The sequence below is a fragment of the Bipolaris sorokiniana genome (genome assembly GCF_000338995.1).
Source record: "Bipolaris sorokiniana ND90Pr unplaced genomic scaffold COCSAscaffold_4, whole genome shotgun sequence".
NCBI classification, from domain to species: domain Eukaryota; kingdom Fungi; phylum Ascomycota; class Dothideomycetes; order Pleosporales; family Pleosporaceae; genus Bipolaris; species Bipolaris sorokiniana.
In genome coordinates this window covers 1,021,204-1,046,153 of record NW_006911898.1, presented here as the reverse complement: position 1 = coordinate 1,046,153, position 24,950 = coordinate 1,021,204, and the positions used below count along the sequence as shown (strand labels likewise).

The window sequence follows — 24,950 nt, the reverse complement described above, 5'->3', positions numbered from 1 at the left end:
TCGCCAAAAAGTGCCACAGTGCTGTTATGCACACAGCCGCTCACGGTCCTACGTTGTCTATAAAGAGTGAGATAAGATTAAGAATGGTGAAAAGCAACATGTAATGTATCTTAGCGATGGCGCGAGAAAATCGTGATTGTACGCGACGACGCGCAGGCCTAAGGAGCTTGACTCGGCACCACGTCGGTTCCCAAATTGTTGATTGGTCTGTGCGTTATGGCACGTTTGGCACTAGGTACTACATGCACTGACCACCTACTGTGGCTGCATTCGGTCAGATGCTTGTCGTGCGTGGTTAATAGGCTAAGGATGCAATCAGATTAATATAGCTTCGGCAACCAATCTAGCATAGCTATATCTCTTTACCTTTGTGCCATCTACATCTAGTTACCCAGAAGATTGTTCAACTTTTGAACTTGCACCAAGACCTCTCGCGGCTGCTCATACACAGCGCCAACCATGTCAAGCATACTACCTGCATTTTCCGGTCCTGTCACTCAGCCCCTAGCCAAGCGGGCTCAAAAGTCCGACGGTTCTATCTTCATCAAGCATGGAACGCGCCACGAAATTCAGAGAGAAGTGGACGCTATCTTCTTCATTCAGCGCAACACATCGATCCCTGTGCCTACAGTGATCGAATCGCATATCCAGGAGAGTGACAGTTGGTTTTCTATGGTCCTCATTCCGGGGTTGCCTCTGACTGATACCTGGACGCGCATGAGCGAAGAAGCGCAAGCAACGACGCAACGGGATCTCACCAAATACCTTAGTGAGTTACGGGCTATCCAGGCTCCAGAGACTACCTTTATCGGATCTTGTCTTGGTGGACCAGCTTATGATCATCGTCTGAACAACGGTCTTCCTTGCGGTCCTTTCACCTCGGTGTCTGAATTTCACAATTTCCTTGTCACGCCCGTCAAACGATGTCCTCGCCCTGAACTCGCAGTATCTTATCGCCAACAACTAGCCGACAATTACAAGGTCATGTTTACGCACGCAGACCTGTGTGGGGATCATATTCTCGTTGAGCCGTCCACTGGAAAGATCACTGGGATTATCGATTGGGAGATGGCTGGTTGGTGGCCAGAATATTGGGAGTATACTAAATCTTTGTTTGGGAACAGGTATATGCAATGGTGGAAAGTACTTGTAGGGGAAGTCTTGGATCATTTTCTGGCCGAACTACAGATTGAGTGTATTCTCCAGCAATTCTGAACCTCGAAGCCCTCTCGCCTAAACATCATCTACATGCCTTCTAGTCAGAACTACTTGTCCTCTCGAAGCCAATATCTAATAACATTGTTCTGATACTCCTCCCCAATGAATCCCTCCTGCCGAAGCCATTCCAAGACACTCAAACTCCAGTCTTGATAGTTCCAATTCGAAGATTCAATATTCTTAATAGGCGCAGCTGCCAAAAGCTGCTTAAAGCGGTCGTACTTGCTCACAGGAATGGCCCCGATCTCGAGCTCTCCGTTCTTGCTTCCGGACAAGTTGATGTTTACCCTCTCTTCCCCTGGATAGTAAAAGGCTCCTGGCATTCCGCGAAGCTGAAATGCAAGACCCTCACCTGCGGTGCTCCCGGTCTTAAGGAAGAAGGCCCAATGGAACGGCTTCTTCTTACTGGGGTCGTCCCAGCGCTCACCGCGATCATAAGTCACGATAAATAGGGGATAACTAGACATTCTTTGAACGAGTCAGAAGAGATCCTTGCTGATATGCATGGTGCAGCTACATTACAAAGGTGTTTCCCTAATCGAGTAAAGGCTTTGCTTAGAGCTAGGATACGAAGCTCACTTATGGAAGTAGAGGAAACAGTACTGTCCTAAGGTTGAAATTAACAAGCTAAAGATCGAAGGGGAATCGGCAAGTTGATAGCTGGAGAGTGACTGTGAAAATCAAAAGACTTCCCACCGTTTATATACTGTCGTGAACAGCTATATGCCAATATCAGCCAGCGCAATACGTGACTTCTAGGAGACCCGTATGCAATACCTTGCATTAGGCCCGCCAATATATTTTTTGGGTCATGGAGCCTGCATCTGCGTAGCATCTGTCCATGGATGTTGTTGAGGTGTAAGATCTTTGGTGAACATCTAACGATTCACTACATTGGCGGAAGCAACGGCACTTGCAGGAAGAACGGGAAGGGATGGACGCCCTCAGGGGTTATTTGGATTGCCGTGTAAGGTTAGCACGAAGTTTGGGTGTAGCCGATACCACTTTAACGTGCAGGTAGCCATAACCAGGACCTATATCAAAAGATCAGCGTGTCCCGCTTCCTTATGTAAAGTACTCTGCATAAAGTTCCAAATGCACACACGCCACCAAGATGATAATATTGATGTTACAAGCTTTCAGGTTGCTTTGATTAATCCTGATAGCTTACCTCACCACGTCCGATTGCGTTCGCTAGTTAGATTGTTGCGCATCCCTTTGTGCACTGCGACCAGCCTATACACGGAACCATTAATGTCACGCAAAAGAGGTCTTATCTAAGATATCTAGCCAATATGAGAATACATTTCGTCTATGCTTTGTGCCACAGGTCTAGGCGTGGCGCATTCTCCCGTAATAGTTTTACGGCAAAAGTCCAGCCGCTTACTCTAGTCCACCTAGGGTATAGCTATGCATGTCGCTTGGGCTCATACATCGCCAGACCACTAGTGGAATTAGGTTAGAATAAATCACTTAGGGCGTGCTTTGCCCTACGCTCTGCAGGGCGCCATTGCTTTGCCGATCAGGCCCTTGATGCACTGATACCATTTCTCCAATGAGCGACGCTCACAAAGATGACCATGCATATGATGTAAACGCCGAGGTCTTTGCATGAATGTCGGCGCTACCGCCCTGGGCGTTGAAAAAGACCTTAAATTAGTTCACCCTCGAAGTCGATTGCACGGCAGTTCAAATCTCTACTTCACTTTTCATGCATTCCACAACGTCAGTCGCTCTCTGCCAACAGCTCGATCATATCAGCACCGCTATGCTCGGGCTTTGCGATATCGATTTTACCGCATTGAGCATCAAAATTTCAGACTTATCTTCTCAGATCGCTATTCAAGCCGTTTTCGATGAAACAAGCTGCCTCATAAGAAAGCAGAAGCCTGTGCCAGTTCGCCGGCTGAGCTTTAACCTCAAAACGCTATTAGAGAAGCCAAACAGCCTACGATGGTCACAGTTGCAGACATTAGACTTTCGCACTCTAATATTCTGCACTCTGTCCTTCTCTGCTCTCGCAACAATGCCGGAAGAGCGGTTTGGCTGGCTCATGAACCATGCAGAGCAGTATACGCAGGCGCAGGCCTTCCCACCAGCTTGGATAGCAAAGGATCAGATTAGGAAGGTGATAACGAAAACGCCCAGACAAAAAAGTACGAATGAATTCTGGAAGAGTAAGCTTTTTATAATCTCCGTGTTTACACAGCTAAAACGGCGTACAGAATATTATGAGTTCGAATTGGAGGTATTCGACGGCTGCGGTTCTCAGCATGCATTGATCGAAAAACGCGATAGTTTCGAGATGTCCGGCGAACCTAACGTGAATAATTCATCTTTAGAGAACCCCCAAACACCCCAAAGTAAGGGTATCTGTCAGATGTGTCACTGAGTAGTCTTGCGTTGATGACGCTAACAAAAAATCGGGGTAGGTAAACCAGCGAACGCCCAAAACTCACTAAAGAGGAAACGTGTTTTACATGAGGAAGACCTACGCTCTGTTACACAATCCGCACCAAAGCAACCACAAAACGAATCAATTCGTGTTTCTGGCGAGTCGAATTCTGTTATTTCGATGTACAGTACTCGCTAACCTCATTAGGGAGTGTATTGTGGCCAGCGGAAGAATACTACTCTTTTTCTTTCGTGAAACATGAACGGATCGAGCAGCTTCCGGATTTGTTCCTGATCGGAATGAGAACAAGTAGCTTGTGGAAGAAAGAGATGGAAGCTGGAGGGCTCGCAGTCACGAATTGCCTATCGTTGCATCTTCCTAAGACGAGCAATGAGGATGTTTTTTGTGTCATCAGGCTCAGTTACAATGAAGGGTGGAATATTTTTCATTTATTAGATCTGGGAACTCCTGTACAGAGAGGAACGCACTTATAGCTATGGTGGGTACAGAAGTCCGTCAATTCTTCTGAAATTGCACCCACCCTTCCAGCACATAGCATTTGTACCCAGGAAGGACTTTTTCTGTTTTTATGCCATCATGCGAACGGAAGGCGAAGACTTCCCTTCCTTCCTTATCAAGAATATTGCAAGATTGACCTTCAAATGTTATCTCCATATAATCATGTATCTCGAACCGTTCGCCTTGAATATAAGTCCGCTCCCCGTCTAATGCTTGCTGTCCATTCTCTGTCGGCATTACTCTCGGGTGACAAGCTGCAGTAGAATAATGTCGATAAAATACTCGTCCAGTACAAATAAGCATATATCTTGTAGTTTGGCTTGGAAGATCGATGGAAGGTTGTCGCTTGGGAGGAAATCGGATTAGAGGCGGGGCGTGTTGCTATGTAACTCTTCAAGTTAAAATTTTGCGCATTAAGAACTAGCATGAATACATACAGTCGTGTAGAAACCCTGAAGGCCGTCAAATGTCGCGGGGCTCAATACATAGTAAGGATGTGTGATAAATAGCAATAGAGTTGAGAGCGATGCCCAAAGATTTGCAGTGGCAGAACTGCGGGGCGCGATGATGCCTGATCAGAAAACCCCACCAAATGACGCGGTAAAGCACATGACCGAGGCGTGCACTATCCCCGATAACTAACAGTAATAGCTAGTTATCTGAGCTCATTGTATTCCTATGGCATTTTTGTGTACGACTGTATAGTTGGTTGAAGAGCTCGCATATCATGTCTATTGTTGTTCGTCACGTGCTCGACCTGAAACTAGGCGGTCAGCAATAGGACTCTGAAATCGCGTGGACTCCAGTTCGCTTCTGAACACGAAGAGAGCAGGGATGTGTAAGCGAGCAATGATGCCGTCTTCTTCAAACACGGACTTGTGCTTGTAGACATTTGTAAATTTAAGGGTTCGACGGTAAATAGCGTATGTCTTGGTATGGTCCAAGGATATGGCGATCGCTTGCTGCTTCTGAAAACGGCTGATCGTAACAATGTAGATGAGAGGCTTGCTTATAGGCGATGGAAGGAAATTCAAGCGTGTGTAGGGTCATAATTACCAGTATAAAGTACCATACTTAACCTCCATTTATCAATACCTCAAGGCCACTACTCTTCGTCTCGCTTAGTATATCGTCTTTGCTCACGCTGTTTCCCTTTCCAAACCTTTGATACCTCGACATCTCCAATAAACTTGATATATCGTCCTTTCTTATCTTCATGAATATAGGGCTCACTGGTATGCCCCGTACCCTTTCTGTAGCCTTCATTATATGTTATAAAGTTTTCTTAGAGGACTGAGATAGCCTGTAGATTAGTCTAAGGCCAAGCGTCCGAATAAAAGTTAACAGAGTCGGAGCAACAGGTACTCCTTTTTGGCACAGATAGGCATCCACAGCAGTCTTTACTGAGCTGCTACTATGTCCAACTCTCAAGAGCCAGGCCGACAGAATATCAATCCTTCGCCAAGCCAAGCCACCACCTCACAGCAATCAACTACTCGTAATAACTACAACCAATCCGTAAATGGGGCCTCAAGCATTCCCCCTTCCTATACAACAGCAGATTTAGGATTACGAAGCGATGGTAGTCAGGCGCGCCCGACTGGTACCGATAAGCGCATGACAAATGGTGGATAGTCTGTCCACAAGTCATCGCGTTAGGTACTGTGTTATTATCGAGCTGTACAATACTACTACTTGTTAGTTGGCTAGTATCAGTTGGTCATTCAAAGATGATGAAAAGAATTAATCATGAGGTTATTCAGTCACTTGAGTACATAAGCACTATGCACGTGATGGTAAAAAAAGAGGATGGCGCATGGAAATTGATGTGGTAAGCGGGTTTAGTGATCCTAGCTACAATATTTGCGCTAGTACTATCTGGACGGTCATTGGTGCCAAGTGTCCGGGGCGAGGTGGGCTGCGGACGTGCACGGTCATTTTTCACATAGCGCCACATCTAGCATTCGGTCATGTTCCTTTGTATAAGATATCGCCGGCTACACTTTGACATCAGCTTTACCAGTTGGAATTTTGTGTACGGAAAAATGTCTCCTTACGAATCCAGCGAACAATCGACCCAATCGGACGTCAGATTGCCATTATTGCTCGCAAACCTTGGAAAAACCCCAGCTTTGCAAAATCGTCTCAAGGAGATTGCACCGCTCCTAGGATCTCAATCACATCTACAGGGCATAACGAAGCTGAAAGACGGGGTTTTTGCATACAGGTGGATCTCAGAATTTGATTGTCTTCGCACCGATATCCTCAACAGCGTAAGCCAATAGTCAAGGTAGATTTCTGCAAGTAATGACAACGTTCAAGGAATATAAAGACAACATAGCCGAAACAGGCGCAGTGATCCGAGAGCCGAAGCCGAACGAACATGCGTATCCCCGGGCTGCGGTACTACTGCTTCACAAAGCCAGACTTCACACAAGTGTTGACGAAATATTTCTCCTTCAATGCCTTCCTGTAGATACGGAAACACACAGAGCGATTATTCGTCGCATCCTAGAGATCGACCCCACGTTAAAACCTGCCAACATTACAGATATGAACACGAAGCTTCTTACGCAAAGTCTTACACTTCCTAAGATAAAAAGCGAGGCACTATTGCAGTCAGACTCGCTTTGCCTGGTACTACAGAATGTCAGTTTGGAGATGGTCCCGCCGCTAGCTCCTTTCCTTCTCGTTCCCCGTCTCACATCAAAAGTCGAAGTAGCATAACCAGGCTTAGTAAAAGAGACCCCGTGCGTCAAGACTTTTGAATCTGTAGCTGAATTAATTCAAGTTTTACCAAAACAATAGCTTGTTTCATCATGTCCTAATAAATCTGACAACCCATAAGAAGGCAAGTTCGTGTCCTTGTTATAGTCAGCTCGATCAACGGATGATATTGCGGATCACTGGCCTACCTCTACATCTTCTGAGATCGGTAAGAGGTCCCCGTATGTCTCTACAAGAGAAGTTGAGGTAACTCTCTCATGCTCTGAATGACTTGCCCCTTCGAACAGTGGTGCAAAGTTGTGATGTTCTCGATGAATGGAGGGGTCTGTTGAGTAGTGTTGACTCTCTTCTTGGGTTGTACTTCCGTTACTTTCTGATATTAAGATTGGGCATACCTTCGGGGACTGCAGGCATATGTTTCTGGAGATTTTTCGTCTTTTGGCAGTGTTTGCTATCGTTTCGATAGAGTCTTCAGACGGCTTCTGACCGCATAGAGAAAGCTGCTGACCGCATAGAGAAATTTGGTAGGAGGGAACCGGCTCTTTCGGGCTATGTATAGCTCGACAGGAGGAGGATGCGGCATCCGTCTGAGACTCGGTTTCTATTCGGGATTGTGGAAGACTAAAATTAGCTTGTGGGTTTGGGCTTTGCGGTTGGATATCTAAAGGAAAGTCAGCGATAGATGGAGCGTTCTTGATGCATAATCTAGCTTACCAAAGATTTTGCTCAAGAAATGAAGGATAGTCAGTACTGGTTCTAAGTACAGCTGTGAGTCCTTGATTAATTCCTCACTTAACCAGTCTAACCTAGAGACACTGGGATGGAGCTTGTTCTTCCACAAAATCTCGTATCTGGTAATGTTAGCACAGTAGTGTAAAAGATAAATGGGGACATACTCGGTTGTATTTATAGAACGAGCAGCTGTGATGACCAAACCAGGCGCTCGATTGAACATCAGGGTGATGACATTGCCCTGAATTATGCATCTATCGATCTGTTTCCGCTTTGAATCCTGTACCTTGGCATCGAAACTATCGAAGCCCGGTTCTAAGGCTAACACCATCTGTTTCTTGATACGTGCGGTAACCTCGGAAGTCCGCCGTTCTAAGCAACTATTCCACCAGGTAGCGAGGATCATCTTGTGGAATGGTAGATGGAGACCCCCAAGTGTCTCTGCTTTGATGATAGTTTGGTATGACCATTGTCCAGGAGACGAATAGTTGATCTGGCCGAAGATAGTATTCCAATCAGAAAGCAGTACTTTCAAACTCTGGTCATCTTTATGTCTTGACTTCCACTGCTCCAAAATCTTTATTGAGAGCTTCCGACAAAACTCTTTCAACTCTTCGTCTGAAGAAAGTGGTTTGGACCTTTTCCCAGACCTGATTTTGTTGAAATTGCCACTGCTGCTAGCACTGTTGTATGTGTATTCATCCCCACCCAGGTTGGCATGGATCCCCTCCTCTAGTTCGTTCGTCGTGCTGTTGAATGCTTCTGCGTTTCTCTGTTCACCACTAAAAGGGTTTCCGAGCAAGCCATTGCTATTCTCTCGTTGTGTATCTGCTGAACCGCTGTTTTCTGCAAACCAGAATGTTGTTTGACTGGTACTAATCTCAGACAGAAATGGCACTGCTGGTATGCGTTGTTGGTGAACCGGGTTGATCTGAATCCTCCTTTGATCAGCAATTCGATGCAGAAGGATAATGATTGGTCCAGTGTTCGTCTGTATCGTGATAGAACCGTTAGGAGATGCACTGCACTGGAATTCTGGGCCAATGATGACGGTACATTCAAGCCCCGACGTATCCGGCAAAACAGGTGTAGCCATTGTGAGTTGGGAATCAATAGGCACAATTCTGGTTCGTTGTAATATAGTTGTCGAAAGTTACTCCCGATGCCAAGAAGGATTCAGACATTGTGTCAGGAATTGTCTTGGCTGTCCACTGACTCACTAGCTTTAGTGCGCTTATTACCTAGTGCTCCCAACTCCCTGTCGTACCACATCTTAAGGCACATTGCATGCACCTGCATGGTCCAGGTAGTAGCGGCTCAAGTCTTACTTTTAGTGCAAAAATGAATGCCGCGCGTTGCATTCGCTATTGCCGGCTATTTCAGGACGAGCTAAACGCAAGGATGGTAATGATCATACGAAGGTCTCGGGCAGCCACCTAAGGGCTCCCCCCACACATCCGTTCGGGAAGCTGGCAACAAAGCTCCCCTGTGCGTTCCAAATACCACGATAATTGCTTTTATGCAGTAAATGCCTTGCATCCACCATGATAGGCCTCACATCCTGCTGACGATCTGGTGGCTGAAATATCCATATATCCTGCACCCTTCCTGCAAGGCTAAAACGTCCTTCAGTCGATTGCCTCACCGTCCTCGCGTCCTTCACCGGTTGCCTGCTTTCAAGCTCGATCTACTATCAAAATGGTTTGTCACTATTTTCAAGCTAAACTTAAAGGATAAGGAACTAAACTTTCAGCCTGATGTTCTAGAGCACCAACCAACCCGAAAAGGCCTTATCATTCACCCTGATTGTAAGACACTTTGTTTTCGAACCATTCGCGCAATTCAAGCAAACATGAAAGCTAACATACCATAGCGGAGGGGAACTATCCATGCAAGAGTTGTTCGAGATCCTTCCCCCATCCCGAGCCATATCGGTACCACGCAAGCAAGCACAACGATACTGTTGAATATATTTACGATGAATGCAAGCAGCTGGCTACCTTGAAGCCAGAAATCAAGGCTTTTCTTGGCGTTTATTGCGATGGCAGTACCCACTATGTTCGAATGGCTATCTCGCAACCCGTTGGACTCGGCTCTACCATAAAGGGGGTAGATGAAGAAGTGGAGTTGGCTTTTGAAGAATTCCTCAGACGTGATTTCAGTTCTACGGAAATGCACAAAGAAACAGTAAGAAAGATAGAAGAGTTTGATAAGGGATGTTGCAAGCCGATTCACTATACAATCACAGTAAGGATCCTGGGACACATTCTTGAATACAGAATCTAATTATATACAGTCTGTTACCAAAACACTGATAAACAGGCTGCGATTCTGCTTTTCATGTATTCAGGTCCCGAGACAGTCAAGGTCTAGTCGTTGGCCTAGCAGACCAAACACGAGATTGAAGTCGCCTCATCCGTCAACTGAGGCCATCACTGCCAACGACAGACATAGTCTAGATGCTGAAGATCAAACCTCGAGTGTAAGCTGGTCCACTCTCAAGTATGCTGCTCCTAGCGAAATACTTATATAATCGCCTTTCAGGCAAGGGATAGTCTTCCCGAGCATGTCACTGGAATCGTAGCTGTAGCGTCTTTCTCCTCAACTGCTGATGGTGTTCACGGCCACAAAATACTCGTCACAACCCACTCAGACACGATGATCCTTTTAGGACTAGTGGATCTTGACGCGCTTCTTCGACACACGCGCATCAGGAACCAACTACCACAGATTATTGGTGACTATGCCTACACAGAGTTGCTGGAGTATAGAAAGAAGCGCATGACTATCGAGGATCCTGTTTATCAGGGCATTCTACCAGATGACTTGCCTATTGGAGTGGGCGAAGAAGTTCGATTGGAAGACTGCTCTCCAGTGCTTGAAGCGGAAGTTCGCTCTCTTCTTGACTCATAAGTCACCTTGTCATATAGTCTTGTATTCCCAAGTATTACAGCATAATTTTTTACCAACATCTTCTCTATGGTATCATATGCGGGTTTCCTCCAACTACATCAAAACGGTGATACTCTAAGTCATTGCGAGTAGATCATGCTAGCCAATTAACAGGACTATGTCATGATTGCAATTGTTGAGGTGACATACCGGCGAGTTTGGTCCCAAGCACCCCCTGAGAGGTACCAGCGTGACAAATAGTTGAGGCAAGAAGGATGTGAAGTGGACATAGGTGGCGCCTCTCTACCGAATTGGGCAATGAACATGGACCCAATTTCTTTTGCATCTGGCCGATAGATGTCTAATCCCTTTTTAGAGCTCTGGTCATTTGACCGTGCATACATACCAACATCATGTTTCGCTTTTATAAGTCACACTTCGTCTCGCTTTTCATTCATCGTAGCTATTGTTGATTGCTGTGTCCCAAAAACACTGCTTTATTATCTTTCAAAGACAGTTGAACACATCCCCTGTTTATTACAGCCACTTAACATTTCTAAAATTCGGCTATGTCGTACCCTTTCTTTGTGGGCGAGATGGATTATCAACGTCCTTCGAACCAACAACAGCACGACCAAAATCACGCCTCCCAAAAAGCACGCCAACCCTCAGGATATAAAACCTCCAAAGCTTGCAATCGATGCCGTAAACGCAAGCAAAAATGCAATGGAGAGTCTCCATGCAACAAATGTCATGAAGAAAATGGAGAATGCGAATATATCGATACACCACCAACTGCGTATAGTACCCTCCGCCTACTCACAGGTTTTTATTAACTTCCATTAGTCAAGAGATGACGCTGTTCAAGATACACAAGCTCGTCGATGTTACAAAAAATCAAGTTTCCAGTTTTTCTGGCCGGCTACAGGCATTTGAGATGAATTTTTCCCATACACATCTTACACTATACGATCCTGAACCAAAAGGTACACCAGAAGCATTTTCGAACAAAAAGATTCGACAGCTATTCGGTGTCTATCTAAATCACGTTCATGTCCTATATCCAATTTTCGACAAGCCTGAGAACATATGCGTTCATTTTCAAGACGACATGAGTCGCATAGCAGAGCGGAAAAATCTTGTCGAAACAAGCTTCGAAAATGCCCAGGCTTTACTGTTTCTCGCAATGGGAAGCTGTTTCCCAGATGCTAAGTATACAGGGGGCTCTGATACTAGACCAGGCATGATCTACTATCATTCAGCCCAACATATTCTCAAGCGTAAGTTTAGGGATCGAAGCATTGCTTACGCAAAAACATCAACTCTAGCTGCAATTTACACTAGCCAAAACGGAATGCTTACTAATAGCTTGATACACCTACACGCTTCTCATTCCATTTACGCAGATGTTGTCAAAAGGTGAGACGATTTATTCTTACCTGGAAAACCAGCCTAATAATAAGCAGCTTGACCGCGAGAAAGTGCCCCTCCGGGGAAGTAATGAGAAGCGTTGGGATTTTTCAGATTCTTGCAAGGTTAGTTGAGATGATGAGTCTGAGTACCCGTCTGACTCTTTTCCTAGCGACTTTCATGATGACGCCAGCATTGACTGTTCTATTCCTTACTCTGACGACTGGAGCACATTATTTCCTGGAGAGACGGTGGAAGAGCCTAATGATAATGTTTTGTGGACAAGGATACTGCTCCAGATGGTACTCCAGGTTGCAAAGCGAATTCCACCGCCAGATTTTGCTTCAATCGAAAGCTTCAATGATGAACATCTGTGCGCTTTCACAAGCTCGGCAGAGTTGAAGATCAACATTATGGAGCGATGGAGATCAAGTAACATCTCAAACGTGGCCTGGAATGATCAAGATCCACCGTCAAGTAACCATTTGATGGCTTCGCTACGAGCAGAGTACTACGGGGGTGTAGCTGCCTTGTTGTTACCGTACCTGAGAATTCTGAAATTTCTCGATCGAATGGAGGATCCAGGGAAAGAGCTATCCAAAGGCCAGCAAGGTATCATCTATATCATCCGACAGTGGGCGAGATATGCTCTCGACAGCATTACCGCTTTTGACTGTATCGGTGCAGTTGATGGTTATGTGTACAAGAAATTTCGGGGTACAAGCAGTAGTCTGGTAATTATGGGTAACCCTGTGAATACACTTCATATGTAAGTCAACTACTGTATTACCCATGATGTGTATCTAACACTGATTATTCGCAGTGGATTCAAGGCAGTTCTTCTTTTGCGAGCTATCAGTTCGACCCCACTTGGAAAACACATCGAAAGTCTACTGCAGCTCTCAGATGAAGATATGAACCATCTCTACCAACACACAGTCGATAGGTTGTCTCGATTTCGACCAACTAGTCGAATTCTAAACCAGGATCTCGAATTCTTGCGTATGCCCTGGTCACAAATGAGCCCAATCGATCAGTTGCGTCTAGCTACCACATTGGCGGTTTAGGCAAAACTCAATTCTCACTACGCTCCCGGTCGTTTTTTGCTTTTGGAATAACACAGCCGACAATTAATTATAGTTCATTTCGTAATAGAACATTGAATTCATTTTCTTAAGCTCTAAGTAGAAACGTTATCATATGATTTAGCGATATCCGATGGACGTGATCGAATATACGAAAAAGAGACCGAACCTAAATGGGATTTCGATTGCCAAGAAGTATGTGATTAGAGGAAGGTCCTTCGATTTTGTGTACACCTCAGTTAGCTGTCGCCTTACAAATCACGACCTATCTCTTAAGTTCGAAATTATGTGTATATATAAGTTTCTCCATTCACCAGACGTAGAAAAGATCCTTAGATTCTTATCTACTACTATGGCCAATAAGGTCGAAGACGTCGAAGCTGCGTTGCAAACTATCAGTCAGGTGCCTATTGAAATGCTGCTTGTGAATATTCGCCAGCTTTGCGAAGCGAACTCTGCGATCGCAAAGGCAATTTGTTCTCTAAGCTTAAGTTTTTACGAAGAGACTGGGCAATTCAAACCCCAGTTTGACAGTATAGGCAACTGCGCTAGTGCTCAGGCTAAGCCTTCACCCATTTCGGAAATCAATAACACGCAAGGCAGTGACCAGGTAACGCTGCACCAGTACAGGTCTAGACATGGCTTACCGGAGCATGCAGTTGTGAGGCTTGCACAGTACTGGATTAAGAAGAGACTAGCGGGAACTAGTCTACTTAATATTGTAGATGAAAATAGGGTGTTAGATGATCTCCGCAAAGCTGTAGTTTCAAGTACTCCTGTATTTTTAGCAGTGATAAGAAGTATGAAGAAGAGGAGGTCCGCTACCAGCTCGCGACGCTAAAGAACGCGCGTATGATAGCTACTTCAAGTGTTAAAATTGCCGCTTTCGTGGTCTGTGCATATTAGTTATTATTATTATTATTCCATTATAGTCCTGTATCAGCCGTTGGCTATGTAGGACTTTGGCCGAAGGCCGTTCTATCTGCTTATTTACAATTTGGTACTTTGTGCTGTATTGCGTGACTGTGGTGCTTCGGCCTTTCTCTAGCTAAGCTATGACTAGCTTTGTAGATGCCTGGTGCTAAAGAGCAGTTTGGTAACAGGGAGAGATGTAGGGGAGCTAGGCTACCTTCCAGCGGGCTCTCTTCGGGGGTAGGAAATAGTACTAATAAAAGCAGACGTGTTTTTCTTCCTTTTCTTTCTTCTTTTTCTTTCTTTCTTTTCTTTCTTCCTTTACTGTTTCTTTCTTGTTTTGTTCTTTTCTAGCCGTCCTGGCCGAGGTGCCATTTTCTTGTTCCTATTCTCGTGCTAGTAATGAAAGCCAAGGTAGCTTCTATACCGCTCGTAGTATGGAGTAGAAGTGGGAGTTTAAGCACTTTTTGCTCTAGAGTCTTTTTTAGCTTATTTCTTTCTGCGCTGTAGAAGCCGCAGTATAGGAGTAAATGCTCTGCTGTTTGCGGTCTCCCGCATCTGCAAAGATCGCATTCTCTTCTCTTAAATCTCTTTAGATAAGAGTTGAAGTATCCGTGTCCTATCTTAAGAGAGTAGAAAGAGCTTGAAATATCTCTTTTCGTGCCTCTTGGGATTACTAGTTGGTTTTTAAGCTTTAGGTTGAAGATGGCTCCGTAGCTGGTCTTCTTTTCTCTTGCTTTTTCCCTATACTTTCTCCACTCTTCTGCCTGGCTAGCTCGTTGGAGGAGCTTGATCTTAGTGCCTAGGAAGGCTAGGCTTGTTTGTGATTTTTTTGGTGTTTGTTTTGTAGCTTCCTTTGCTAAGGAATCTGCTTTTTCGTTTCCTTCTATATCTGTATGGCCGGGGGCCCATTTTAAGAAGATCTTCGCTTTTTTGTTTTGGATAGCTTTGGCTGCTTTTTGGCACCGAATCACCCACTGCTGGCCGGGCTTATCTGATAGGCTCTGGAGTGTGCATATTAGTTGGTTAGGCAGTATGAACACGTCGACGGCTCTCTAAGGCTTTGCCCCTCGGCGGCCACTGGAGCAGTAGGCTGAGCCGGATTAAATCAACTTAGTAGAAGTGATTTGAGTTAATGTCTAACAGGAAATGTGTCAAATATTGCAGGCGTCGTGGCGTTGAATGGCGAGGAGTACGATGCAAGCTTTTCACCGCTGGCTCAACGCCTAAATTAGTTGCCTGACTTCCCCTGTTTAGCTCTAACCTTCCCGATTATTGCGCCACACAATCGGGAAGAATTTGAGATAGATTAAAGTGTTTCCCATTCCATTTCTCGTGCAAAACCACAAATCCCAAGTTCTACAACGAGGACTATACGTTGCCCAACCAGATCTAGTACGAGCAGGATTTTCAATATGGAGCCCGCAGAAATCATAGCGTTTGTGAATCGAGAGAACGCAGAGTTACAGAACCAAAGCCATCAACTTCTCGGCGAGCTTCAAGAAACTCGGGACCAACTTTCCAAAGCGCGTACGCTGAACGACATTTACCAATATGAATTGCAAGCCCAAGCTTTTCAAATATACGTGGCTAATGAGACAATCACCAATCTCAGCCATCATATCTACTTTCTACAAAGTTACATAGCTCATGTCGAACACCAATCAGATCAAGCAATGCGAGCATGTAGGGAGACGACCAAGTATTATGAACGGGAAATTGTCGCCGGAAGATGGTCGGGTCACCAATGGAGTCAGGAAGCGGCAAACCTCAGTTCCAGCGCAAGGGATCTTCATCACAATGCCTTCGCCAACTTCAAGGCTAGCAATACAAGTGACGAACAGAAAAAGGACCTTATACAGAAGATCATGGAAATCGAGTCTACCGTTTTGTTGAAAGAAATCGAGAAAAACAACCTTAAGCAAACTCTTGAGGATAACAGAGCTCGTCTAAAGAAGGTTTGCATCACATCTTCTAAAATGATCGAGACTCAGAACGATTTGAATCGCAAACTTGCCGAGACAAACGTCGTGCTTCGCTCGAAGGCGGGAAAGAGCGCACGCGCTCTTCGCATGGCTAAGGACGAAAGGGAAAGTTTGCAAACAAAGATCAAGAATGCGGAGGAGGAATTACAAAAGTGCCGAGAAACAGAGGAGCAACTCAAGAAGGCTATCGAGAGGGAAGTACAACTTGAACGTGAATGTCAGCATTCACTTGCTAAAGCAGAAGATCTCCGAACTTCAAATGACTTCTACAAGCGCCAGGATGCAAACCAGACGCAAACTATTTTCAATCTAAAAAGATTGGTAGCAAACCTGCAGAAGACGGAGCGGAATGAAGGATACATCAAAACTATCACCACCCATAAGGCTGAGATTGCGCAGCTTGTTGCGAACGAGGTCCGACTTAAAGACGAGGTTCAAAAGCATCAAAGGATCGCTATCAAGGCTTTAGAGAGGATGAAGGAACAGATCAAGATTGCAAATGAGGCAAAGAAGGAGGTGGCTACTTATAAAGGACATGCTCTGGCTACAAAACACTCGCTGCTGGTCAGCCTATCGCATACCAAGTTCGAACTTGCCATGGAAATTGTTGATAATGTTTTCAAAGGGTTGAAAGATATAGATTCCGAGGAAAAGGCAAAACAGGCGATTCACAGCATCAATGGCTATCTTGAACAACAATCCAAAACAGTCGAAGACTACACTACTAATATAATGTTAAATAGTGCTGAGGTACGAGGAGTGATACAAGACCTTCAAGGCCATACCCCAAAGGAAGCAAGGCCAAATGAGTTTGGGAGCTTTATAGATTATGTACGAGGGTTGCAGCATACGCTCGAGGCAGAGGCTAAGAAGTGGAAGAATAAGCTTAACGTCTAGCACAAACGTTTACTAGATTATTAGCTTATCTCTTCCTGAGAAAGCGAGATGCCATGCAAGGCGATCTGCACTATTAATATTGTAGTGTTGTAGCATATGACTAGATTGTCAGCATATATCCAAATTTCTTTTCGGCGTTAATAGGTACCTTTTTCACTCAGTTCACTACCAGCAATGAGTTTTCATCTTCTCGTGACTATCCCCCTTGGTTGACTCAAATTCGATCACGTGTTATGCCACAGTACGTAGCTAGTTAATTAGACTTAGGTATTAACAAAAATTGACAACAGAATTTGTGGATCAATTTTTCAGACAATAGGAGAGATTATGGGTGAGGAAAAGATCTTGAGCTTAGCCCATTAGGCATGTTCCAAATGCATTGCAGGAAATTGCATAAATGGGACTAGTTAGATACAATTTGCTATATCATTGATCCCGTTACTCTATAAAAAAACAATAACATATTTTGCAACTAATGGCGTATGATTAAAACGGCAGCAGTACCTCGTATAATTACATAAGGATCACAAGAGGCTATTCAAGTTACTCTTAGCGCTAGAAACATGTCTGTCATGCCTCACCCTTACTATGCCTCGCGATTCAGGCGCTTATCCCTAATATGAGTCTATTATATCACTCATCATTCCTGCGGAGAAGCATATAAAACAACTTAAAGAAGTTAACCGCCGAACTTTAACGAGGCAAAAGAGCAACTAGGTACATAGGCTGTTTAACTTAGATGAGTTAACTAACTAACTGGTTAGGTAATGCTTGCGATCCGTGTATAGAACTCGTATCAAGAATCATATAGAGTGAGGCAAGGATGTTACTATAGATGTGTCAGGACAAATAGGATAGCATAGAGATCATTTTTGACTATAAAAAGAGCTTTTTTATGGGTATATGTATAGTATTTATATGCAACATGCAGCAAGGACGCAGCGCTAATAACGGGTAAGTATCGAAGTAGTGGCCACGTTCAAAAACTAACAGGAGCTTGGATTGAACAATACTTAAAAAGAAGCAAGAGAACTCTAGATAATGTACTAATCAGCAGTGGGAGTAGCCGCATTCTTAGAAGCCACTTAGTTTCCAGCACCTTCCCCGGGGCAAACCGATGTAGTAGTCCCATTCCTGCACATGTAACTGCCCACTTGCTCTTTGAAAGTACCAGATACCTCCTTTAGGCCGGGGTACCATTGCCCTTCTCCTTCTCCATCTTTATATACCGTATTACATGTATCATCACTAAATGATTAGAGGCTTGCTTATAGACTCAACATAAGATCGGACATACCTAAAGAATTGGCAGCATAAACCTAAGTCGATTGCAATAGACGCGACATTATTAAGCCTGTCGGCGGCTACGCAGCGGTCGGATGATATGATTGGTGCAGCACATTCGCTCCATGCTGTCTTTGAACAAAAGTGTAACTTCGCCTAGCCGTTAACTTTGATTCTAAGCGCCTAATGTTTTGCTTACCCTTCGCGGGCAATCAGCTTGCTCAACACGGTTATGCTGAAGATCTATCAACATTGTCGATTGAGCGAAGACATTACCCAATAATGCGCTTGTAAAACACCAGTGTTGATACCGCATATTGAGGTCAGGTAAATATTTAATACTAAGCTGTAGACTTAACTAGTAAAGGATGCATTCTGTCCTGCATTATATATTCAAAAACCTGACCTTCCGAGGTCTGCTCTATTTCTATATGCACTTTAAGACGGACTTCAATTTATGCACGCGGACTACTAATTAAACACCATGCATTTATCCTTAGGGTGTTCAGAACGGCCAAGCAAGTAGTCTAGACTTCAATAGAACTACAGTCAGACTCTTTAACTAGTTCGCATTTAACATTCATTGTAACGGGCTGAACAGCCTTCGCCGCTTCTTCTCGTCTACGACCTCGCTTACCCACCTGCCTAGTCTAATTGTTGCTTAGGCAATATACTTTGTATATAGATAGCTCTATAGCATAGACTATAGCTCTCTATCGAATATAATTTCTTGTATAACTACATACAAACAGCATCGTAACTCGCCCTCAAATCCAAGGACCCCATATAAATTACAGCCCAGGAGGCTTAAAGCGGCTTTTCCTTAGCAGGACACGTTAATAAGATGATACTAGGTTGTAACATGAGAGGTAGTTTTGGGCCCTTCGGCTCTATAGAAGCGCCGAAATGAGTTCTTATGTATAACTAGCTGGATCAGAAGCGATTGTTTTGCCGTCACGCGCCAGACGAGATAAATAGAAGTAGTATTCTTAAGATACTCAAAAGAACTTATAAGAAAGCATCACTGGATTGCCCCAAACGAGTGTAATAGCGAAATCTATCCATCCTTTATCCCCGTTGCATCTAGTACTACCACAAACACGCGGTCTTGCTATGTATCTCTGATAGTGAGTTCTTTCTGTGATAGCCCTTCCATCACATCAGGAGTGCCATCACTGATGACGGTGTCTTAGCATGAGACAAATCATGTGATCCCTAACCCTGCGACAATCGCTGCCTCCAGCGGGATCCTAAGTGGTTTCTATATATTTGCGGTCAGCTTCAAGAGACGACGTCATTCTACTTGTTACTTGTAACATACGCACTCAAAGTAATCATATTCTGGACTATTTACCTATCGTTTGCTCCCCGGAGCTCAGCCTATTACGTCCATCACTAGTTATGAGTCGAAAAACACTCTAGTTACGTCATGATGGACTAAACTTCAAATATCACGTCTTTATTTAACGTGGCTCTATTTAATTGCCTTCAGCTCCTAGGTGACATTACGGGCGTTCTAAGAATAGGTACATCGACTCAAAGATTAGCTTAGAGTGATTCTCCCGCCAAAGGTGCTAAATTTGGCTACGTCAAGGAAGAGCCGTATATTCGGCACTTGCGTGAAATCAATCGCTGCGCGCGAGCCTGAATTAACACCTAACGAAGATGTTATGTAGTGTGCAGCCAGCTGGCGCACAGAAAATTCGTCGCTTGAAAACTGATCTGGGTGAGTTACTTCCAAAGACTGTACACCCGCAACTGTGAGTAACCATTTCCTTAACCGACAGTGTTCTGCATATAGATGAAACAGCTGTCTTAGTGTTAATATAAAACCTAATGAATTGAGCAAAGCGCTGTGTGCTGCATCGCGAAACTTTCTTTTTATACACGTCGTAGTGAACGTTGGTTTTAGAGGAGAATGTGGTAGTGACACGAACAGTGGGTTTACTCTCACCATCCGTAGCACGTCCAATGGTGTCAGCCTGACTTCTTTGCAAAGACGGTCGCGCAAAGAAGGCACATACACCCACAAATCAACCGTACGATCTGGAACATCGTCTACCTTATACCAAGATCCTTTGATAGGATTAATAGACGCTTGCATTGGCACACTGAAACTCATAAGAAAGTCTCCCTTCGCATCTATGTCTGAAACAGCGCGAACGCGGCCTAGTTGATACTTGTCACAGTGAAACCGTACAAGGTTAGAATGTCCTGTAGTGCTGAATTTGACTAGTGAGTCGAGCGTTGTCGCTGTCGGCGTGAATACTGGAAATGTGCCCAACAGGTAGATTGTGAGCCTTCCGTTCCCATGAGAATTCAAGTAACGTTCTGTCGCGTGCAATCGCTGCTCGAGTGCATAAGCGCCGTCTCCAAGCAACATTAGTTTCATGCCCTCTCGTGAAAGTCTTTCAACCGCAGGTACATCCCACACTAAATCTCGGATCGGCTTAAGATATTTTTCTTTTTCCTTCGCAGTCAAAATACACAACTTCAAGTTAACTAACTTTGCTGCGTCGAAGGCGGACACACTATCCAAGATTCTTCTCCGAATTGGCGAAAGAAAGAGAAGGTATCCAAGAGACGTAATACTTTTCTCCACATTGCTACTTGCAATATCTTCTTGTCGGGTATCATTGGCGAGCCTTTGGTCATACAGTAGTTGTGGTAATGGGGACATCTCGAAAAACGGAAAGCTGTAGTTAACTGGTGAGTGGCGACAGCCTGGACATCTTTGTTAGCCTTTTTGGATGGAGTGATTACATAAAGATCAGAGCATCTGTTTACATACATAAGACAATATATTGAGATTGCGTTGTATATATGCTCGGTAGTTCAGGATCTTATAAGCAAAGATTGGGTAACTAACTTATATATCGATAATATGACGGCAGGTAGGTCAGCCAGCTATCGCATTCCTAGCGTCACGATAAGATGATGGAGAGGCACGTGCGTAGCACTACCAATAGTAACTAATCCCCGTAGTAATTACACATTATGAGCAAGGGTTAGTAACCTCTTAAAAACATCAGCCCCTAAGGTATATAAGCTGTTTGATGGCACGATAGTCTATCATTCGGCCTTTGGCTTTGCACAAAATGGAAAGGACAATGCACAAGTAGGTCTTACAGTAAAGTATCTGTTCAGAGCTAAGCCTCTAAAGTACCGATATACTCGACTTCAATCCTACTTCTCCAAATATTCGGGCACTTCAGACCTCATTACGCTCTATATTATCTGAAGATGAAAAATTCCAAGCATGCATAGCTATACGGAACGAGATGCTTTCGCAACAAAGACAAACTGACTGGCTTTTCAAAAAACTAAATAAGGTTATGATAGAAGAGTGTTATCAATATAGGAAGAACGAGCAGCCGCAGCTAAATTCTCTTTTTAATGCGAAGCAATGGGAGCAATTCGTCAATACGGCACAATCTAAGATCAGAATGAGTAAGCAGTGTCTCGCTCCGCTTGTTAAGACAGCCGAGTATTGGGGTATGAATAAGGTCCAATACTATGAGTGGGCTTCAATGGGACCCAAGTACTGCGATGTACTTGCAGTTGCTGCTTCCCAAAATCCTGTCTGGGAAGACGTCCGGGTCAAGCTCAACCAGCTACTTTTGAGAAGGATTACAGAAGGGCGTTTTCTAAGAAAGACAGCGAACCCTTTCTACCTGGTCGACTTGGAGCACCTTATTGCTTGGACAGGCAAAACCGACTTTGAAAAGAAAGGCCGCAGAGCATACACTTTGAAGTATGAGACAATTGCCGAATCCGATTTGCCAGTCGACTATGTACTTGACCGGTTCGGTGTCATTGCAGCTGCAGCATGTCAATCTGCTCCATCAACATTCACCGCGACGGAACTTGAAGTCCCATATCATCCGCACAAAGTTGCGGATATATTTACGAGAAGTACAACAGCAGTCTTGAATAGCCATCTTTCTCAACGATGTGCCCGTAACTGGAAAGTATTGGGAATGCTACTTGTACAGGGTTGTTGTGTATTAACTATGCTTTCTTTGCTTGTATATACGAATGCAGGCGATCAGTTGTATTCTATGTACATTGATCTAACTAAAAAGATAACATAAAGTCTTTGACTGAGATATAAGCTAGGAGGTGCAGGAGAGAATCAAATAATGCGTGTATTGACAATGTTAGCGGGTCAATTATATTAGTTAACTTGTAACGTAACTAATATTTTAATCTTATTCTTGTAATAAAAAGGATTGGGACAACGTCTTCGCAAGCCTGATAGGATTCTAACCTTAACACTTGATGTTCTGAATAGTGTACTCTTTGTCTCCCTCAACGACGCCGCACACATCGCCCCAGCCAATCTCAAATTCATCGCTCTTTAGGTTTTTCAGCTTAGCGCTAGGCGCACATCTTGCATCTACAGAATAGTAGCTAGTTTCCATGCTAGGTGCGGTGTTCCAATCGCAAACATCGGAAGCTGAGTTTTCTAACCTGCGATGGAGCTCTTCAGGCGATGCTAAGACGTTGGATTTGTGAATACGGTAATTGTTCTTGGAATGCTTCGAACTATGACGATGTTTGATGTATTTCCACTTACTTCTAGCCAGCTTTGCACCGTACGAACTGCTGCGGGCTATCGAGTCTTTATCGTAGCCATCAGATTTTTTTCGTTCATCTTCCGTTATTGATTCGCTAGTAGGATCTAATAGTGCAGTATATCGTGTTGTAGGAACAGTTTTAAAGCTTTTATAAGTGCGCGTAGTGGTGCTACTAGAGCTGGAGCTAATCTGAACTGCTGCACAGTTCATGAAAAATTCATGCTCACGGTTCAACCAGATCCAACCAAAGACTGCTATACCTGTTGGTATGTTTAGAGGGACCTTAAATTCGAAGACTTGTGGCATGTTTTTGTCCCTGTGAGGGCAGTTCCCATGGTATGAAGCTGCGACTTTCCATGTCTGACCTTTGTCCACAGAGAATCCAACTTGGCAGCTTCCACCATAGTGAGTTGATCCTGGAACACCGATACTATACATGTGGTCGGATAACTCAAAGTAAGCGTCTTGGCCAGGTTTCCATGTGACTTGCGGTCTACCTTCCTCTGTATCTAGAAGGTCAAGATGACCACGACAATCGCCAGGGGAAGGCAGTGTTGGCTCTCCCTGAGAATCGCAGCATCCAATTGGAAAGTTGAACTCCTTATCCACCTGTGTTGTGAAAGAGTTGGCTTCTTTACTACCACCGAGAGGGGGCGGATACCACAACGACATATGGGCTCGAGCTGTAGTCGCTAAGGATGCTAGGAGAATTCGCACTACATACATCATATAGTAGGTGTGTAATTTACAATGTATAAAGCCTCTGAAGATATCTTAATTAAAACAGATCACTCTGCCAGGTTTATATAGACATACACTAGCAATGATTTAACTTGGATATCGTTTAGTGAGTGTAATAACGAGATATGTAGCGTACATATGAACTCAATTGTTACCTGTGACTCATTGCTCATAGTATGGGGTTGCCCCTTTGTCAAACACGAACATTCTAAATAGTAGTTATGCCATGACATCACCATACATATGATTATAATGGTAGATCCTATAAATAGCTAAGAATGCTTCTATACGTTAAAACACAATACCTCTCTATGACAATGGGAGTGGCCCGTTTACAAAGCCACTAGCAAAGGTAGGTAAATGTACGCCTGCTACACATAAGGGGTAAAATCGTAAAGGTAAGAGATAATAACCCCTTGGTTGCATCATGTGGTGAGGTACAAAAGGCAAGGTCGTGTTACAAGGTAGAAATGCCTTGTTAGGCATGAGCTTTTGGCAGTTTTCCTGCCGACCACAAGGATTGTGGCTACAATGAGACGCAGCAGGGAAGGGGATGGCGCAGTTGTAGTGAAGCAGCAGGTATTCACCATTTAATGTCCGCTTCATTAAGCAGACTCCTACTCCTGGCATCCTCGAATAGTATCCTAGGGTGCTTTATGTGAATCTTTATTCTTCAATTTGCGGATGGTAATGCGTACTGTATGCAGTTTTCGCCTTTCCCTCTATCGATAGATTGCACCATGCCCGTCGTATTCCTCTTTGTGACGTCGTGCTCACATCTGTCCACCCTGGATTTCCGGCATTTTTTCGCACGCTGTCTTTAAGAGTTTTCCAGTTTTCTAGGAACGGGGCATACTCAACCGATCCAGACAATACGAGAAGGTACTTTCCATAGTGGGTTGCCATAGTCGTCATTATGAGCTTTAATGTTTTGGAGTGAATTCTGGTGCAAACTCCGAACAACAGCAGATCTGAAGGCTTAAATAACATGCCAGATCTTCTTAGTGCCCATCGCGCCGGCTGTTCAAGTTACAGTTAAGAGAATACCACGGAAGAGCTCGGATGACTAGAGATACTACCGGCTGTTGAGTCAACGCGAACGGCCCGCTAGGGAATCGAATAGTCGCTACAATCAAAGTTACCCAGAAAAAAGGACGATCAATTGCGAGATAATATATCTAGTCACGCGTCTATAGACTGCTGCATGGTGATACAATCTCAACACCTCGTTGGGCGGGTACAACAATTTGATCATGTGACAGTAATCGCCCGACCTTAGTCATGCTGTTCCTACAGATTGGACAAGCTACATAGTTTTTGTTTAACTCTCTAGGCGAGCTTACCCATGTTAGAATGCAGACTCGACAATACACGTGGCCTTGATTGTTAGTTAACTAACTATCTCAAATGCATAATGTCAACCTACCGCAAACTAGGGCAATACGAATGGAACTTCCAGCATCTAAGCAGATAGCACATTTTAGATTGTAGAGTCGTAGCGGTCTCTGCCACCCAAAGTCCACGTGATCGGCATGCTGGCAAGGAAGAAAGGGTGGCTCACCCGGAAACTGGA

The 24,950-nt window shown here is 44.3% G+C and overlaps 12 protein-coding genes across 12 annotated transcripts; 8 read left to right on the top strand and 4 right to left on the bottom strand.

The window, feature by feature from the left end:
* Nucleotides 1-372: 372 nt before the first annotated feature.
* COCSADRAFT_34954 (uncharacterized protein) lies at nucleotides 373-1,414 on the top strand. Its single transcript, XM_007699350.1, has one exon. The coding sequence runs from the start codon at nucleotides 460-462 to the stop codon at nucleotides 1,213-1,215; it is 756 nt and encodes a 251-aa protein (XP_007697540.1). The 5' UTR covers nucleotides 373-459; the 3' UTR covers nucleotides 1,216-1,414.
* Nucleotides 1,415-2,929: 1,515 nt separating this feature from the next.
* On the top strand, nucleotides 2,930-4,107 carry COCSADRAFT_169362 (uncharacterized protein; the record flags this gene model as incomplete). Its single annotated transcript, XM_007699735.1, has 4 exons — nucleotides 2,930-3,395; nucleotides 3,444-3,581; nucleotides 3,651-3,770; nucleotides 3,821-4,107. 4 exons carry the CDS (start codon nucleotides 2,930-2,932, stop codon nucleotides 4,105-4,107), a joined length of 1,011 nt encoding a protein of 336 aa, XP_007697925.1.
* A 1,983-nt stretch (nucleotides 4,108-6,090) lies between these two features.
* COCSADRAFT_298100 (uncharacterized protein) lies at nucleotides 6,091-6,667 on the top strand. The gene has a single exon (XM_007699734.1). It carries the CDS (start codon nucleotides 6,103-6,105, stop codon nucleotides 6,415-6,417), a length of 315 nt encoding a protein of 104 aa, XP_007697924.1. The 5' UTR covers nucleotides 6,091-6,102; the 3' UTR covers nucleotides 6,418-6,667.
* Nucleotides 6,668-6,751: 84 nt separating this feature from the next.
* COCSADRAFT_158529 (uncharacterized protein) lies at nucleotides 6,752-8,687 on the bottom strand (the record flags this gene model as incomplete). The annotated part of the gene is made up of 4 exons (XM_007699733.1): nucleotides 6,752-6,772; nucleotides 7,255-7,520; nucleotides 7,574-7,710; nucleotides 7,756-8,687. 4 exons carry the CDS (start codon nucleotides 8,685-8,687, stop codon nucleotides 6,752-6,754), a joined length of 1,356 nt encoding a protein of 451 aa, XP_007697923.1.
* Nucleotides 8,688-9,289: 602 nt separating this feature from the next.
* COCSADRAFT_24538 (uncharacterized protein) lies at nucleotides 9,290-10,504 on the top strand (the record flags this gene model as incomplete). Its single annotated transcript, XM_007699253.1, has 5 exons — nucleotides 9,290-9,292; nucleotides 9,345-9,399; nucleotides 9,465-9,778; nucleotides 9,942-10,073; nucleotides 10,136-10,504. The coding sequence occupies 5 exons, from the start codon at nucleotides 9,290-9,292 to the stop codon at nucleotides 10,502-10,504; spliced, it is 873 nt and encodes a 290-aa protein (XP_007697443.1).
* Nucleotides 10,505-11,983: 1,479 nt separating this feature from the next.
* COCSADRAFT_158527 (uncharacterized protein) lies at nucleotides 11,984-12,960 on the top strand (the record flags this gene model as incomplete). The annotated part of the gene is made up of 3 exons (XM_007699732.1): nucleotides 11,984-12,018; nucleotides 12,066-12,662; nucleotides 12,717-12,960. The coding sequence occupies 3 exons, from the start codon at nucleotides 11,984-11,986 to the stop codon at nucleotides 12,958-12,960; spliced, it is 876 nt and encodes a 291-aa protein (XP_007697922.1).
* A 368-nt stretch (nucleotides 12,961-13,328) lies between these two features.
* Nucleotides 13,329-13,819, top strand: COCSADRAFT_353696 (uncharacterized protein; the record flags this gene model as incomplete). The annotated part of the gene is made up of 1 exon (XM_007699731.1): nucleotides 13,329-13,819. A coding segment is annotated over one exon (491 nt), but the record flags the coding sequence as incomplete, so codon positions are not given.
* Nucleotides 13,820-15,305: 1,486 nt separating this feature from the next.
* On the top strand, nucleotides 15,306-16,772 carry COCSADRAFT_24535 (uncharacterized protein; the record flags this gene model as incomplete). The annotated part of the gene is made up of 1 exon (XM_007699252.1): nucleotides 15,306-16,772. One exon carries the CDS (start codon nucleotides 15,306-15,308, stop codon nucleotides 16,770-16,772), a length of 1,467 nt encoding a protein of 488 aa, XP_007697442.1.
* A 3,238-nt stretch (nucleotides 16,773-20,010) lies between these two features.
* Nucleotides 20,011-20,610, bottom strand: COCSADRAFT_68617 (uncharacterized protein; the record flags this gene model as incomplete). Its single annotated transcript, XM_007699730.1, has 1 exon — nucleotides 20,011-20,610. A coding segment is annotated over one exon (600 nt), but the record flags the coding sequence as incomplete, so codon positions are not given.
* Nucleotides 20,611-21,325: 715 nt separating this feature from the next.
* Nucleotides 21,326-21,874, top strand: COCSADRAFT_64286 (uncharacterized protein; the record flags this gene model as incomplete). Its single annotated transcript, XM_007699457.1, has 1 exon — nucleotides 21,326-21,874. A coding segment is annotated over one exon (549 nt), but the record flags the coding sequence as incomplete, so codon positions are not given.
* Nucleotides 21,875-22,327: 453 nt separating this feature from the next.
* Nucleotides 22,328-23,362, bottom strand: COCSADRAFT_84949 (uncharacterized protein; the record flags this gene model as incomplete). The annotated part of the gene is made up of 2 exons (XM_007699729.1): nucleotides 22,328-22,540; nucleotides 22,772-23,362. The coding sequence occupies 2 exons, from the start codon at nucleotides 23,360-23,362 to the stop codon at nucleotides 22,328-22,330; spliced, it is 804 nt and encodes a 267-aa protein (XP_007697919.1).
* A 681-nt stretch (nucleotides 23,363-24,043) lies between these two features.
* COCSADRAFT_353679 (uncharacterized protein) lies at nucleotides 24,044-24,345 on the bottom strand (the record flags this gene model as incomplete). The annotated part of the gene is made up of 1 exon (XM_007699728.1): nucleotides 24,044-24,345. The coding sequence occupies exon 1, from the start codon at nucleotides 24,290-24,292 to the stop codon at nucleotides 24,044-24,046; it is 249 nt and encodes an 82-aa protein (XP_007697918.1). The 5' UTR covers nucleotides 24,293-24,345.
* Nucleotides 24,346-24,950: the final 605 nt, after the last annotated feature.

What these genes read in the sequence shown, in the direction of transcription:
- COCSADRAFT_34954 (XM_007699350.1), top strand. Translation starts at nt 460, where the DNA reads ATGTCAAGCATACTACCTGCATTTTCCGGTCCTGTCACTCAGCCCCTA.
- COCSADRAFT_298100 (XM_007699734.1), top strand. Translation starts at nt 6,103, where the DNA reads ATGTTCCTTTGTATAAGATATCGCCGGCTACACTTTGACATCAGCTTT.